Here is a 17332-nt window from a genome sequence, read left to right as displayed (position 1 = left end):
TCCAACTGTCTTAGGGACTCCACTCTGGATTTGTGTAGGGTTTTCTCTTTAGCCTTTTCTTCTCCCTATCCTGCAAGGTAGCAGAGGTTTAGGATCAGAGTTTTCCTTCTCTTGGATGGGCTACCTTCCCAGGTTGCTAAATTTGTATACTGCTCTTCATCTGTAGATCTCAGGGCGGTTTACAGCATAAAAATACAAGATAAAAACACAAAATACATAATAAAAACAAGGACAAGACAAACCAATAGCCCCCTCCCCTTGCCCACTCTCTTTAATGTACCTCAGAGTTCTTGTGAGGATAAAATGTATGTCATCAGCTCACTGGAGCATGGATATATAATACATGAAATAAGAGTTTTTCAGCATGCCAGTACTGGTGCCAATGTTGCTAAGATTCTGAAATGAAAAGAAAAGGCAAAGGAACACTGTCAAATCCAATCATAGCAGTGTTGTCCAACACACTGCAGCATTGGAACAGGGTTGCATAGGCTGTATAAGGTAACATAAAAGAGAAATGTCTAAAGGATTAAAAAAAGGAAACACACACAATAAAGTAGATCCAGAGAAAGAAAAGCATAGGATGAAGATGGACAGACATTTTCTGTAGTGTCAGAATTTGGGTAAGCAGTTTTAAACCATATTTTCCTGGTTTTAGCATCATGAGAAACTGTGGTTCAGCATTCCACAATATATTTCTCAAAGATAGCCATGTGGCATAGGAGAGGGTGACAGAATGTGTACCCCCACAGATTGCTTGCCCCACCTGCTGCTCTCTCCTTCCTTCCACCTCACTATGTGTCAGAGGCGGCCACAGGTATTCCATGCATCATGCTGAGAAAGGGGTCCTTTCAGAGAGAGACATTAAGGGCAAGATCACCCAAAGTGCCAGCACCACTTTGCAACAATGGTGGCAAATTCCTGTAAAGGACCAACCAAATTTAAAGATGCTTGGGAGCAACACAGTGCCCCTGGTGGAGAGGAAGCAGCAGTTAGAGGAATGGGAGGACTGGGAGAAGGACCAACAGTAATGGTGGTTCTGGGAGGCGGTGAATGTTTGCTGTCCAAGGCAAGCCCAGTGTCGTTTCCTGGGTCTGCAGAGAGGTGTACCAAATGAAGGAGGGGAGGGGTGGAGGGGAGTGCATGGCCACAAATCATGGACAATTTTTTTTAGATCTGAACCAGATTATGCACTGTGTACAGAAGCGTTTGTTCTCAGAGCAGAAAAACCACATCAGCCACGCTTATATGGACACCTGTTACCCCTAGACTTTTATTTTCAAGCCAATGAGTTGCTCTAATAGAAACGGCTTGTATAATTGGTTTGAAATGGCCGTTTCCCCACTTGTGTATGATGAGAGTGCTTGGTGTCTTCCTTTTTGCACCCCTTTGTATAATGATCCTGTGTAGATGTAGCTCTTGGTTTCAGCCAGTTGGTGGGTATGGGTAAACGATACTTGAAAATCTAGAAGCTATCCCAGTCCGTTTAGAAGGTGTATTTCAATACTCTGATTTCATGCAGTGCCTTGGGGGCCAAGGAGGCATACCTGTATATAAATACAAGTCCAGAAGAAGTAGCTCCAGATGTCTTTCCATCCTCAAACTTGATGAAAGTAAGTCTTCAATAGCAATAGTCCACAGATCTCTGTTGGTAAAACAATGTCAGAGCATAATCAGCAATTCAGAAAACTCAGGTGGACAATCTCAACTTGTTTCCTTGTCCACTCTTGAACTACCTTAGCATCCCTCCCTTTAGACATCAAAAGATACAGCTAGATGAGTGGCTTAGAGGTTCATGGTGAAACAGAGTGCTGTTTCTTTAACTTCTCTCAACCAAGGGGCAAGGCTTCTTCAGTCATAAGGTCTGAATAAACATATGAAGGCTCAGTAGGGTTTTGTGTCATTCTGCTCTCTAAGAACCATCCTGGTTTCTGTATATTTTTATTCTCCCACCTGATTTCCATCAGTCTACTGACTTGCTACCTTCTTCCATGTATATGTCCATGTTAACCCTGTATTAGGTATCTTTGCAGTTGATAACTGAAGCCCCAGGTGAAACACCTGTGGGCCCCACTCCTCCATGACAGGCAGCAGTAATATGCAGTATTTTAAGTCAGTCCATTCAGTTTACAATGTGTATATATTTACATGATTTAACATACACAAGTGAATAATGGCTGGATTTCTTGCTCTGTTGGAAATACAGCAATCTTAGTTCTATGAGTCAACAAAACTGAATCACCTCCTGTGGGCTGTGGCTGTTGTGAGGAATAAAGGGGGGTGGATTGTAAATGACTATGTAGACTAAAATAGTGCTGTAAAATTATTCATATTGGTTTAAGAAGTGCCTTAATTATGTTATATTTATGAAAGCTCAGGTAACAAATTACACCGTTGCTTACAAAGCCATACAAAATTCTGGGTATGTGCAAGTTCAGCCATGGCTTTGGATAAAAGAAGGGAAAACCTGCTGGAACTTAAGCCATCATATTTGGTATTGCAGGAAAGAAAATGCAATGTGACACATTTGGAAGAAACTTTTTTCTGCCTCCTTCTGCCCAATCTGTTCATTGTTGTTGTTGGAGGAATGTTGGCTTGAAATCTAATTCCTTTTTTTGTTTTTTGTTTAATCTCCAGAGGCAAAAATATGAAATTATTCCACTTGTTCTTGGAACTTATCTCAAAACTGCACAAATAGAGCTGCATTTTTTTCTTTGGGAGAAGAAAAAGAGTTGCTTTTTATAAAGAGAATGAAAAAAATATTGAAAAGAATAAGAAAAACGATTTCTTGGACAGAAAGTGGTTGTTGTGTACCCCAGAACAAAGGATCACACAATTGTTGTGGTCTTGAATACATTGACTTTTGAAAAAAGGAAAGCACTCAAAGAAATAAGTAGGAAATCCCTAGTAAACAGCACAGAGCAAAATGTTCAAAGTGTGTAAGTGCCTAGCAGTTATGCGCAATGATGAAAACCAGTGGGATTTTAGGGAGCAGAGAACTGGTGGCTCACTTTGAAAATGTTATTTAGCCTATTGCTAAGATTACTGCTTTTAATCTTCCTCAGCAAGGCAAACACTCATTCGAGCAAATGGAGGCTGTGCTAACAAAGCCCTCTAAGTATCACAGTCTCCAACTGTGTAAAAGTGGAAGTTATAAAAATGCAGATCGTTCTTACTAAGAGCAGGACCTAAAATACAATGCTGCATGTATTTGTAGTACACAAACCTCATACCCTCCAACATTTCTCTGATGAAACTAGGGACATCCTCCTCTTCCTCTTCTTCTTCTATTTATTAATACGCCACCCATTTGATTGGGTTGCCCCAGCCACTCTGGGAGGCTTCCAACATATATTAAAACATTATAAAACATTTAACATTTAAAAACTTCCCTATTCAAGGCTGCCTATCACCTTGGCTCAGGGTCGCATAACTCCATAGGCTCCAACATTTCTCCAATGAAAATCGGGACGTCCTAAGGAAAATCGGGACATTGTGGGATCAAATCAGAAACTGGAACAGTTTCTATAAATCTGGGGCTGTCCCTGGAAAATAGGGACATTTGGAGGGTTTGAGACCTCTGTTTCAGAAAAGGCAGGCCTGCCAACTGAAATGAGAGACTGTTTCAACTGAGCAAGAGAGTGAATGTTGTTTGTTCACAGTATTTTGTTGGCATTGAAAGGGCTGCATGTATCCCACTCAACTGTGAACAGTCTATGAACAGTTTTGCTCCTTTCATGAATACCTCAAAATGCACAAAATGGATGCATGCTTTGCATGGGAGTGATAAAATGTTCAGGAAAAGCAATCCTTTCCCATATCCATTTTGCCTCAGTCCTATCGACTTTTAGTACTTATTCCCCATTTCACATTGACCATCTATTCACATTCTCTGTGTTCTTGCCCATCATATCCAGGACACAAATGGATTAATAGTTCAGCATTTCAAGAGCCTGAATAGTAGATGCTGAACAAATTGTATGTAATAAATAAATGCTAATATATTTTACTCTTTTAGCAAAATATGCAATCCAATACTGAGGGTGTGGACTTTGTTTTTCCATTTGTGAGCATAATCTACATGCTTATGGTTAAAACATGAAGGCTCAACTTGTTGAAATGCCATAATTCAACAGTAAGGGCTTCTCTAATGGATATAGTATTAGCCACAGATAGTTAAAAATGACACTGAGAATGCATTCAAAATTCAAAGAAACAAATATAAATGAACATGTGACTATATAATGTTCAAAATGAATCTGCTATATTTATATAACTGCATTAAAACATTCATATTGGTTGACTTGTCAACACATAAATCTGTGTTATGCTGTATGGTACTTTAAAGTTAGGTGTAGAGTTTCCATTGTGATCTCTACTTAATTTTAAGCCAGCTATGTTTGTCTTTTTATAGTGGGGGATTGTTAATCATATTTGCATCAAAGTACAATACCTTTCTTAAAGAATCATACAGTAGAGTCCTTAAGTTGTATTCAAATAGAATACAATAAATATGCAAAGGCAATATGGACACAAAGTCTTGCAGTCATAATGTCATAAAGCATCACATCTGCCTTGCAATTCTTTCTCTCTCTCCTCTCCCCCTCCGCAGGATTAGATTAGGAGAATGACAGGGCCTATTCACTGTCATGTAATAGAGTTGAGTAACTCTTGAATTAAAGTTATTCTTCCACAAACAAGCATTACAAACTGGGATATAACTGGGATGTTTCTGACATTTTCCCAGAAGTGCATTTAAAACATAGAGATGTGTTTTTCCCCCATATGTTGTTGTCTAAACAAAGCTTTGTTAAAGCGTGTCTTTCAGAGAATGAAATCCTTTTAAGACAAGGAATATTTTGTAGACTTAGAAGTTAGCACATCAAGTAAGGAACTACAGAATGGGATTTATTAGAGGAAATAAACTGGTGTGCAGTTTATCATTGAAGAAAGGATTGTGGAAATACCATACAATGTATACGCTTTATTAATGAATGCACAACATTTCATCAGAAAGTACATTCCCTTTTCCAACTCTTTAGATTACAATTAGATGGAGGAAACAGGCATTCTCATGATACAGATTTTTATTTTTCATTCACTGTGTTTCAGAGTTCCAGGAATTTGTGTTCCAACTTTTCTTCCCTTTTCTATGTAGTTTCAGAACAAGAACATGCACATCTCTTGGCCACAGTTCTGCAGCTCAGTTTTGTCCAAAAAAATGCCAGGGCTGGCTCTCTGTAGAGAAGATTCAAAAGAGGTAGGGACTAATTTTGGAAGTCTGCTGATTGGAGAAGTAAGTCTGCTTCCTCTGAACAATGTTGTTCTATTTGTAGCTATTAAATAGTCATTGACAGACCCATTTTCCATGAACTTGTCTGAACCTTTTTAAAGCTCGCTGTGGCCATCACAACTTCCTGTGGAAATGAATTCCTCAAATTAATTATTGTCTACATAAAGAAATCAAGCACCCGATCAATAAACCTGCTTATCTGTCAATTGAAGTGGAGGAAATTATTGGTCCTCTTCCATTGTCTTTGATGGCACTTGGTCTGCATGAGAAGCCTAGGGTTAAGACATACTTATGCAGATATTTTAACAGCCTTAGTCTCTACAGTCCTATAAGTAATGGAGTTTTTTTTGCCTTGTTGAAAGCAGCACTGCTATAATCAGAGGAAGCTGGAGCTTAGCAGACTCTGCATGCCTGCTTTTAGCTGAATACTCTAGAGCAAGCTCCCTTTTTAACAGGATATCATCTCCTGACAATTTACTGCTAATATATATTTATACCCTGCTTTAGAGTGATTTATTCAGTGTGAGAAGAAATAGCCGCAGCCAGGTTTTATGTGCTGCACTAATCTGTGTCAAAATAGCTGAACTAAAAGGCCAATGTTAGGTCAGAAACGAAAGGGAAAGAATCATAAAACATATTCAGGGATGATGTGACACCTATCAGATCTTTATATTACCAAATAATTAATGATATGTAAAGAGAATGGCTGAAAGTATCTTATTCTTTCACCCTCAAAAACTCTAGAATTTGGGGCACTGATGAAATTCAGGACAGCCTAAATTTATGGTTTGGAATAGGTAAGAGGAAGCATTCCTTATATTAGACAAAATTAGCTGCAAAAGAATCTGAGGAACGTTGGGATTATAGTGGGATTACAGTGGTATCTCGGGTTACAGACGCTTCAAGTTACAGACTCTGCTAACCCAGAGATAGTACCTCGGGTTAAGAACTTTGCTTCAGGATGAGAACAGAAATTGTGCGGCAGCAGTAGGGGGAGGTCCCATTAGCTAAAGTGGTACCTCAGGTTAAGAACAGTTTCAAGTTAAGAATGGACCTCCAGAACGAATTTAGTTCTTAACCAGAGGCACCACTGTATAGACTCTCAAAGCAAGAAGGGCCAATAAATTTATCCAGTGGATTAAAGGAAAGGCTAATATTCAGGGCCACTTGTCCATGTGATGTGCAAGAGAAATTACAAAATGGTAATCGGTGAGACCTGAACTCTGTCTTTAACACTGAGCACCTCATGCTTGATCATGTGTTTGGTACCAATTGGTCTAAACAAGACTAATGGTAAAGTGCCTGTGTCAACCCTTCAGAGCCTGTTGAAGATGTTTTTTATTATTCAGACAGACAGGCCTTCCCAAAGAGCTGGTACCAGCCATGCCTATGTCAGTTTTGCAAAACAATAGAATAATGTTTTATAATGTTTTTACAGTATAGGCTTTTTCCATCATCCTTGATTTTATAAAACGGTTGTACTTAATCTTCAATTTTAAAAAAATATGGAGCAAGCATTTTTGCAAATAATAAATATGAGAAGCAATATAGAGTAATATAGTAATATAATGTAGAGTATATAATTATAGTAATATAATACTGTATAGAGTAATTCAATATGAGAATACACCGTTTTTTAAGTCTTTTTATCCGTAATATGCTAAAAATGGCAGCAGCCCCCTCAAAATAACCTTCCATTTGGAGATCAACTGGAAACTTCAGCATGTTGATTCCATGTGGGAGCCATAATATGAAGCACCAGTTACCATGTGGATCTTTCACTTTGTGTAGGGGGATTCCTCAAAATTAACATAGTCTGCAATCCTGAACCAGGGACTCGATGGAACCTCATTCTGAGAATTACACTGTTAAGGGTGCTTTATTTTGTAGCTGTAGCTTGCATAAGTCACCAGTTATAGATTGCCATTGTAACCATAATACTGCAAGGAAGTATTGCCCATAAGAAAGACTTGTGTGTGTTGAGGTTCTGGGAAGGGCTTTCCCATAAATTAATAGCTTTAATCACCATGGTTTATTGTGATGGGAATGAGTGTAGTCTCACTGCAGACTCATGCCCTTCCTCTTCCTCTGCAGGCACAACTGCAAAGAGCTGATAAGAAGCTTAATCTTCTGAGTTTGAGCTAATCAGTTTCACATCGTGTCCAAGCACTTACCTATGGTTTATTGAAGCAAGGCAGCCTTGTAAACCAGGATTCTAAGCTCTCTTGTTTCAGCCAAATCATGGTCAATAAGAACCAGGCTTTTTTGTTCAGGTAGGTAGCCGTGTTGGTCTGAGGCAGTCGAAATAAATATATATATATTTTAAAAATTGTGCAGTAGCAACTAAGTTTGTTCTGGGTATAAGCTTTCATGGTTCAGTTGATATGGCAAGTTGTGATAAATCCAAAAAGAACACCCCCATCGCTATATTAGAAGAGAAGGGGATGACACGATGCCCTGGAATGGGGAAGATCAGGGTGGTAAACTATGGTTTATTGTAACATCCAGACATGGATTTACATGTTATAGTTTTAGAGCAAATTGCAGGAACGCTCCCATGACTTGGAAAGCATAATCCCAGAAGTATAAGTATACCAGAGCTGATGGCTACAGCTGCCTGATTTCATCAGTGTCGCTTATAGCTAAGCTACTGGCAAAGCTTGCTCTTTCATGTATATGGCCTTCCCTCTGAGCAACTTTGGCTATTTTTGAAACAGATATCCAACACCTTTTAAAATATTAATTTAAAATATTGTAGTGACAAGTCAAAGCATGAGAGAAGCGCTGAAAAGCCAGAACTGAAAACTCATGGGAACCAATGGGAGGTTCTTTCTGTTGCCTTAGGCATAACATTATAACTGGTTGCAAAATACCAAGAGGAGAGAACTTTAAAAAACTGAAATAGACTTGGGAATTGCTCCTGTGGCTTTGTCCCTAACACTGAAGCTGATGAAATAGCTCTTGGTTATGCTTAGCACTCTGTGTACTTTATAGCACCCTTGTACACAGCAGAATTGCTGACTTGGGCGGGGTGTTTAGTATGTTTACAAGAGGTGCTACAGCAGGGGAAATGCAACAAGCAAGTTGAGTGCCACCAGCCCTCTGTTCACATCTGCCAATTAAAGCAAAACAAAACAAAATTCTGCATGCAGAAGAAGAGTGTGTGGAGGTGTTTAAGTAGTGTGAAATGTTTTGCCCAAATAATTCATACACATAATTTGTGGTTACGGTCAGAGATTTGTATTACGTGGATACAGACCGGATACATTTGGTGCAATTTGTTGCTGACATTCAGTGCTGAAAATAGTTAATGCATTTGCAGCCAATTCAAATTGCGTGCCCAGTCGCACAGCCCCCAAACCCAGCACGACCGACTATAGAGTGGTAAATGAATGGACGTGACAACTGTCTGGGATTTGACATGGACACAACTTTATTGATTCCAGATGTAGGAAGCCTTGGCATAGGGCAGGCATGTCCAAAGTCTGTTTTGGGGGCCTAATGCGGTCTGCCGGTCAGTGTTTAATCCGGCCCCTGTGGCGGTCTATCTCCTAAAAAAAGCTCAACAACTTTAATCATAAGCCCTCACGCATGTTCACTTCATCAAATCTAGTCCTCTTTGAAAAAAATTTGGGCACCCCTGGCATAGGCATTGGGTGTGTATCCCTCTCAGTCCTCCTGCTGGAGGACTGAGGCATGACAGGGTCTATTTGAGGGGTGGATCCATCGCAAAACGCAGGTTTACGCAGGTGACCCCCAAACACTGAGAGAAGCTCTATGGCACACTAGCCCTACGCAGATGACGCTCCTGGCCAACTGGGTACTGCGCTTGGGGGTCGGCTGGGCTAAATAGAGGACGGGCGGACCTGAGGGAAGCCTGCCTCTCTCAGGTCCGCTTGTCCCACCTCACCCCTCTGGGGCTGCCGTGGATTGGCCCATTTGAATAGATGGGTTTTGGCGGGAACTCATGAGCCTCCATGGCAGCCAAGGGGGACAGGGAGGCAGGCAAAGGTGGTGTGGTATACCAGGAAGGAGAGGAGGTGCCATGTCGGGCAACAACTGCCACTCACCTGGAAGGGCAGTAAGCGGCCATTACTGCTCCCACACTCCACCCACTACCCAATGGCAGCTATTGAGCAGTTCCCTCATGCAAATATTTGTTATCTAACATCCCTTTTTGACACCTGATATTTATTTACATTAAATTTGATGTTTTATTTCAGTACCTGACATAAATGGATAATTTAAACACAATTGTTATTTAGTATTTAAATGCATTTGATATTTGGCATGAATAGCATTTGGTTTTTGACAGTACTTATCAGATGCTGCGCAGTGACAATTGACATGCAATTGTATGTAGAATTTTCCAGTAGACATGCAGTTGTACTAAGCAATTTGGCTGTAATTAACAGGTAAATTAATAGTATTTATTTGGTATTTGAAAATATCTATCTGATTAGGATTTAATTATGAATTTGAAAGTTGGTAGCTTGTTTCATGTGATATTCTTCCAGAAACCAAACAGTAAAAATTGCCAAGCTTCTGCCCAAAAGCAAAAGAGTGGCTCTTACTTTGTAAGTAACGATGAGATCTTTATTCAGACTAATAGCAGTACAGCCTGGGAAAAGAGGAGTTAGAACCTCTTTTCCCTGTGTGCTGATTAAATCAGCCTCCTCTCCATATGTTTATTGTTAAATAATCAGGGATTGGCAGCACTGCATTTAGTGTCATGTATAGTTCGTTCCTTCGTATAAAAAGTTATAATTAAGTACATTAGTGTCCTGTCTATATTCTACTAATTTCTGCCACGCTAATATTTTCCTGATACTTGCGGATATGATTTAATATCTACATAATCCATATGTATAGGGGCATCACACTCATCTTAATAGAAAAAAAAAGTGATGCAATACTTCCCATTTTAGGCTTTCAGCTGTTTCTTTGGAAGGTGCAAGGCAAGAGAAACAGATGCTTGAACAATGCTTCTTGAAGAAATACAATTTTATAATTTTGAATAAAGAGACATGGTGGGGGGGGGGGTTGCTTTTCCAAATTGGGGAGTTGGAAGTTGAGTACGAACATTGAGAGTTAGAGGTTGGGTAGGAATTAGCTGCTTTTTTATTTCTATTGTTCTTGCAAAAAACAGCCTAGACGTTCACGTCTTTAGTTTTGCCTAGAACATATATATTTGCCTTTCTATTGTAGCGGGAAGCTGCTTGTCTTTTATTTATGTGCTCCTCTATATGGATTAATTGTTGGCTGCAAAAGTTGATGTTTACAAATAGAACATTTTAAACGAAGTTCTAAATGAGAGGTTTTAACTTTAGATAGCTGTTCTCCCACAAACTGTGTAAACAGAGGGTTGGGTTCAGAGGTTCCCTTTCTCTGACAGGAGTCGTCCTTTGATGGAAAGATTCCATTCATCAGAGGAAAGGAATGTTTGGATTCCACTTGCTGTAGTCTTTTTACCCCTTCACTAAAATATTACTGTTTTCATCTTTATGTGCTTAGAAATTAGGCAGTGAAAACTTCTGTTCTATTAGCTAAAGCAATTTGGGTTTAGGGATCTCATCTTAGAGCTTTAAAACTGCTCAATGCATTTTTTTCATAACTCCAGTCCTACAAAACTCACTGTAACTTTCTGAATGCAAGAGGGAAATTGCCAAGGTTCGTTTGGATGGAGTGGGAACTGAATGCATACCAAACTAGTTCATTTTGCAAAGAGGTCGATGTGAACTGGAATTAGCTCATTTTTTGACATCTTGAACCAAAGGTGTACCTTGGCAAAGAACTGTATTGGTGCCCCTGTCAAGAAAAAATCACTTTACCGCAATAGCCACCTTAGAAATTACTACATTTTATGTGACCCAAGTACCCAAAGCATCCGTGGTGAGGGCAAGGAAGGGTGAAAAGATTTCACACCTTTGTGCCATGGTGCGAGAAGGATTGGAAGCTTTCCCCGTGTTTGATCTCACTGCGACAGCAGTGGTGTGACGCCACACACATATGTAATATGCTACGTAGTCTGCTAGGTGATTTTTGCACACACAGCCTGAGCCTGCCTTTTTCAAGGAAAGGCAAGATTATATTATCCTCCCTCAAAACAGACATATTTGATGAAGATTTTGGCTTATTCCCATAGTAGGCAATCCTTCTCCAGCATTTGTTCCTGTACACTTTACTGGCTGAGGGAGCCGGTGTTTGGCTCCAGACAGCTTCCGGGTCATGTGACCAGCATGACTAAGCCGCTTCTGGCGAACCAGAGCAGTGCACGGAAACGCCGTTTACCTTCCTGCCAGAGCGGTACCTATTTATCTACTTGCACTTTGACATGCTTTCGAACTGCTAGGTTGGCAGGAGCAGGGACCTTGCATCTAAATTTAAATGCATAAGGTATAAAATTAAACGTTTTTTTAAAAAGGTTTTGTTTTGTGTTTTTAAAATTGCTGCTGCTCCAAGTGGTAACAGCAGCAACTGCATTGGGAGGCTGGCCATGATTTTTGGATTCTCCATGATGCCCTGGTGCAAAGGTACCAGGGGTCTGTGGGGGGTGACATCGAACACAAAAGAGGATGGAGAACTTACTTATGCAAACTTACTTTTTTTATCTTGAGAGGGGACAAAAAGAAAAAAAATATAGATTCTCTCCTTTCCCTGGGGGGAAAAAGCATTCTGGGACATTTCTATGCAACTTAGTTCTAATTAGATTACTTGCCCAGGCCTGTAAAAATGCTGGAGAGGAGAAGATGGATGCAAAACAGTTGTCTAGCTGTGCTGCAGTATTGGTATGGAACAAGTCTCACACCTAAAAGACACTTTTTGTTCTGTATAAATACCTGTACCGTAGGATTTGATCATGGTGTAAGTCAGGCCTAGGCAAACTCCAGCCCTCCAGATGTTTGGGACTACAATTCCCATCATCCCTTAACACTGGTCCTGTTAGCTAGGGATGATGGGAATTGTAGTCCCAAACATCTGGAGGGCCGGAGTTTGCCCATACCTGGTGTAAGTGCTGCATGCAATAACTGGTGTTTCATCCTTTCTTCTTCCTGCAGCTAGAACACGGGACAAATTTAAGCAGGGACGGTGTTCATATGTGAATTGCTGCTTTTAATTAAGTCTTGACATCATTCTCTACTGGGTACACAGAAATTGCCTCCCCATCAAAAAGCAGCAGCACTTTTCAATAAATTAAAGTTTTATGTCGGCTTCAAATTAAAGAGTCATTTCCAGGAGTGTGGTGCCTTGAAGGCATTGAGAGACTGCAGACTGTTTAGATATGATACTTTGAATTTCGCACAGTTACTTGAGCAGAACATATGCTTGTTGCGTGCTTCAATTAAATAGGCAAAAGCCCAGTTTTTGGGGAGGGAAAGTTTACACAGAAGGAGGTGGTCAGGATTACCACCAAGTGATGTCACTGTGCAGAGTTGAGAACATCCACTGCTATTTCTGAAAGAAGACAGGGAGGCAACCAATCTAAAATTATGTAGGTCGCATACCTTTTGGAGAAATGTTTCTATGATTTAATGAAGGTTGGGTAAAATTGATCCAATTAGAATTTCCTTGATATTTCTAGTATAGGGAAATAAAGTGCTGAAAACTAATGACTAGAGCTGTAGTTGCTCTAGTTCCACAGGGTGGAACAGGGCTGCCTTTTCCCCAACCTGGTGCTTTCCACATGCTTTGGACTACAATTCTCATCATTCCTGACAATTGAAGCCAGGGCCAGGCCTTCTTTTCTCCTCTCAATGAAGCTTCATCCCTATTGGTTCGTCTCGCCCTGTATTGTGTACTCCGACCAGCTGTTCCCTTATCTGCACAGGTCCATCTAACTGGAGGCAATGAACATAGCATGCAGAACCTTCTGAATCCATAAACTGTGGCACTTGCCCTTGAATATCTTCTAATAAGCATGAAAGTAATCAGGCAATTCAGCTGATAAACAGAATGCCTCATTTAAAAGATGCACATAAAGTACGAAGAAAAAAAGGTCCCAAATAAATGAATCCGTACTTTTTTTTTTCTTCAAAATTAAATGATGTGCCAATAATTGAGCGGGGGGGGGGGGGGTGTTCCCTTATTTGTCATGTAAGCTACGCAGAGCTATAAGAACATGTAAGCTACGCAGAGCTATAAGAACTGCTCTATATTGTGATGTGGGTGGCGCTGTGGGTTAAACCACAGAGCCTAGGACTTGCCGATCAGAAGGTCGGCGGTTCGAATCCCTGCAACGGGGTGAGCTCCCGTTGCTCGGTCCCTGCTCCTGCCAACCTAGCAGTTCGAAAACATGTCAAGTGCAAGTAGATAAATAGGTACCGCTCCAGCGGGAAGGTAAACGGCGTTTCCGTGTGCTGCTCTGGTTCACCAGAAGCGGCTTAGTCATGCTGGCCACATGACCCGGAAGCTGTACGCCGGCTCCCTCGGCCAATAAAGCGAGATGAGCGCTGCAACCCCAGAGTTGGCCACGACTGGACCTAACGGTCAGGGGTCTCTTTACCTTTTATATTGTGTCAACGGGCAGCCAAACCATGGCTTATTATGTGAATGGGACCATACGAGCTCCAGGAGAGATCACAGCTGTTTTGCTCCTCCTCTGCCATTTTGCTGTTGTGCTATAATGAGCTCAGCCATAGTTTGGCTGTGTGTGTTATCCAAATCCAAACTCACACTCCAGCTTTCTGCAGGCTAACCAATAAGCCAAAGCACGGTTCATCTTAGAACAGCACAACAAAGGAACACTATGACAGTGGAGGAGTAAAACACTGATCTCCTTTCCAAGAGCGCAATACTTTCATGTTGTTGCTTAGCACGGCGTGCAATCCAAGCCAATGTAATTCTTTTTTCTTTGCTTGACTCTTTTGGCAGTATCATAGATTCTTTACTCATTTATTTACCCAAAGGCGACTTAAGGATAAAGTTAGAAAAGTACATTAATATTTTTTAAAAATAGAATTTTAATTTATAAACTTGCAACAGTGCCTCTACTCAACGAATATTTGAAATTTAAATGCAAAGTCAGTGTCGCTAAAATATAAGACAATGCGCCTAACCATTTAAATAATTCCTTTCATTTTTAATCGAATTGAATAATTCATTTCAGATTTTAATTACTCTGGAATGTTTCTATTCTCTACGCTACCATTTCCCATGCATGAAGAAAAGAAGAAATATGTCTAATGAAAATAACCTTGGCTGCAATACAGTCCCTCCCCTGTGCAAAACAATGTGCTTACACAACACTGTGTACCAAAGCAGTGGGGAGCTCGTGGGACATTGGTTTTGGAATTCCTTCTCTGCACTTGTACTCCTCTTAATGCAGATAATCATAAATGTCTGAATGGAGATATCTTCCAGGCCTGCAGAAGAACAGAGGATTGATCTAAAGAGGGATTTGTATCTTGTGTATTATTAGGATTGTTTGCATCTCAGTAATCTTGGATTCTGTTCTGAAGAAAAACCAGTGTTTCATAAACTAGTGACTTTTTTACTTGGGTATCTGGGTTTTTGTTTTTTTTTGAGGGATGTGTGTGTCTGTTTTAGTTGTGGGTTGTGTTTTGCCTGTTCTTTGAGGGAAGGGGGGGGTGTTCTGAGCACCACCAGTTTTTCTTCTGTGAAACTGATATTTTGTGCTGCCCATAACACTTTTATGAAAAATCCAGACCAGCTCTTGGGCCTGAAAAATACCTGCATTAAGTCAGCTTTTAAAACCTACTGAATTGGGACATCCTGATTCAAATGTTGATATCTCCCCACAGTGATGAGATCAAAAAAGTGGAGAAATTGAACAAGCCAACACAACCCGAGGCTCCCCTTGAATATTGTGATGGAGAACAAGATAAGATCCCAACTATAGCAAGCATACATCTAAGATTACTTTTTCCACCATCTCCTACTTGACACTTTGGTTATTAGCTGAAGTGGATGTTATCTCCAAGTTCATCCGTGGTGGAGATAACTTGCCTCCATAATAAAGGGTTTTCTCCAATTTCAGTCCCAGATGACAGTTTCTTGTAAACTGACAAACTAAACCCAGTGTACCATCTGGTACCAACCTGTAGGACAATCCATTAACAACACTGTCCATTGCAAATTTGGCCTAGTTGGGTTGTATATTTTTCTCACCACAAATTATTCTTTACAGAATAATGTTAATTAGTAAGTGATAGATAGAAAGATTGCCAGGGACAGCCCATTAATTCCATTTACCTTAATAGCACTTAGATCTTAGCTTGCTGTACAGCTGTATTCAGACTGGATTATAAATGTAATTTTTTGCATCATTAACTTGCCTGATTAATCTTAGACAGCAAAAGCATAATTATAGAAATACGAGACTTTCAGCATGCTGGTTTGAAGATCTGGGTTTTCCCCTTGTTTGCATCAATGTAAGTGCTGTCGATGAGAAGAGAAGCCAGATACTCTTTCTTTCTTAACAATTAACCTGCATCGTGTACCAGTCATTTCTCATTTTTGTGCCCCTCCCTCCATGGCAGCATACCATGTCCAGCTTTTAACAAGTGCAATTACAGGGTATTTGTATAGTAATTGACCACCATTAGCAATATGTTCATGCTGTTCAAGGAGCATTAATGCAACAGCAAGTTGTACATTTCTTAGTACATCGCGTGTTCTCTAATTGTAATTTTCTGGTTGTTGGATGTGAGATAATCAATCTGGGCTCTTCTGGTTTATGATCTACCCCTGAGCTAGTGCCTTCTCAATAATTTAAGATGCTCCAGTTGGAATGATCTGAAGACCTGTTCAGACTGCTAGGCCACAGCATGTGGGGAGGGTAGGCTTAATCTATCTTTCTCAAGCTGATCTCCCTGCAAAAAATACCCCTCCATCACACTGCAATCAGTGGCAGAATTAGGAAAGTGTGACTGCCGTGGAACCTTGGGGGCGCTACAACTATTATTTAGAATGGAGTGTGAGAGGTGGGGGTGAATTTTGGTGTTGTCCAGCGTGTTGTTGACATTTGAGACCCCAAGCTCTTCCACTGCTACAATGAGACCTGGTCAGGGTGGGAGGAAGGTCCTATTTCACCAGTAGGAATTACCCCCCCCCCCAATTGCTTGCATTGCAAATCTGATCCCTCCCATACCTTTACTTAAAGAAAGAAAACCCCAAAATACTTTTTTAGCTACCTATGTTAGTAAAACACAGTGCTGTTTTTCTAGAAAATGAGGTACCGTAACTCACCAAGAATGTTTCCCTTGTTCTCTTATGATGGCAATGGCGCCCACCTAATAATAATAAAAAAAAGCCCTGGTAAAACATAGTCTGATCCTGAAGTTATGGGGTACTTGAAATCATGGTTACATTCAGGCATAATAGGAAACCATGGTTTTCCAAGATGTTGCTAGACTACAAATCCCAGCGTCTCTGACCATTGGCCATGATGGCTAGGGCTGATGGGAGTTATAGTCCAGCAGCATGTTGAGGGCCACAGGTAAGCAATCATCCCTTCAATATAGGCATGAGCTGTGTCAAGCCTAGAGCTCACACACTTCCCCTTCCTTCCTCTCTTCTTCCTGCAAGGCTCTATTTGAAACTAGCCACAGTTCTCCTTGGGATATCTCAGCTTGCTCTATTCATATCATATCACAGCATGATATGAAACCATAGTGTGACCATGGGTTGTTCTCACTAATCACAGAAGTAGTAAAGTGGAGCTATATGATGGATATTGAAAACTTGGGTGACAATTCTAGTAAAATTACAGTAGCTTATACCAGTTCTTGTGGCACCATAGCCATTGTGCATTACTTTTCTAAAACTCTACTTTGAAAAAAGTTTCTTGGTTGTGTAAAAGTTCAGTAGATTCTGGATTCGTTATTTGGGATAACCTGTGAGAATATGTGAGCAGCATATGCCTGGTGAGAATGGGATGGGAAGATCCATATAATGACAGCGTGCTGTGCTGAGACTGACACTGATAGTGCCATTCTGCAGAATTATAATAGGATGCTCAGAGCAGCATAGTTTCCTGTCCAGTTCCAAAATCTCTCTATACTGAAAAGCAGAACCTATATA

At 40.5% G+C, this 17332-nt stretch overlaps 1 protein-coding gene and 1 long non-coding RNA gene across 18 annotated transcripts in view; one reads left to right on the top strand and one right to left on the bottom strand.

Annotated features, from left to right (window-relative positions):
• ZNF385D (zinc finger protein 385D) overlaps nt 1-17332 on the top strand; it is a 421068-nt gene that overhangs the window by 300550 nt on the left and 103186 nt on the right. For 8 of the 13 annotated variants that reach the window (XM_079947339.1, XM_079947336.1, XM_079947331.1 and 5 more), the window contains one exon: nt 5156-5293. The exons of 3 other annotated variants lie outside the window; for them this stretch is intronic. In XM_079947339.1, the coding sequence (XP_079803465.1) occupies nt 5156-5293 (138 nt within the window). The remainder of the gene's footprint in view (nt 1-5155; nt 5294-17332) is intronic. 2 more of the 13 variants (XM_079947342.1, XM_079947337.1) reach the window with 1 other exon arrangement.
• The window catches only part of LOC307199555, a 118384-nt gene continuing 114882 nt past the window's right edge, over nt 13831-17332 (bottom strand). For all 5 annotated transcript variants that reach the window (XR_013832050.1, XR_013832051.1, XR_013832052.1 and 2 more), the window contains exons 3-4: nt 16499-16542; nt 13831-14652 (exon numbers count right to left, since the gene is read on the bottom strand). This is a non-coding gene — a long non-coding RNA (uncharacterized lncRNA). The remainder of the gene's footprint in view (nt 14653-16498; nt 16543-17332) is intronic.

Source organism: Podarcis cretensis (assembly GCF_951804945.1).
Source record: "Podarcis cretensis genome assembly, chromosome: 12".
Taxonomy (NCBI): Eukaryota; Metazoa; Chordata; class Lepidosauria; order Squamata; family Lacertidae; genus Podarcis; species Podarcis cretensis.
This window is presented reverse-complemented; position numbering and strand designations above follow the sequence as displayed.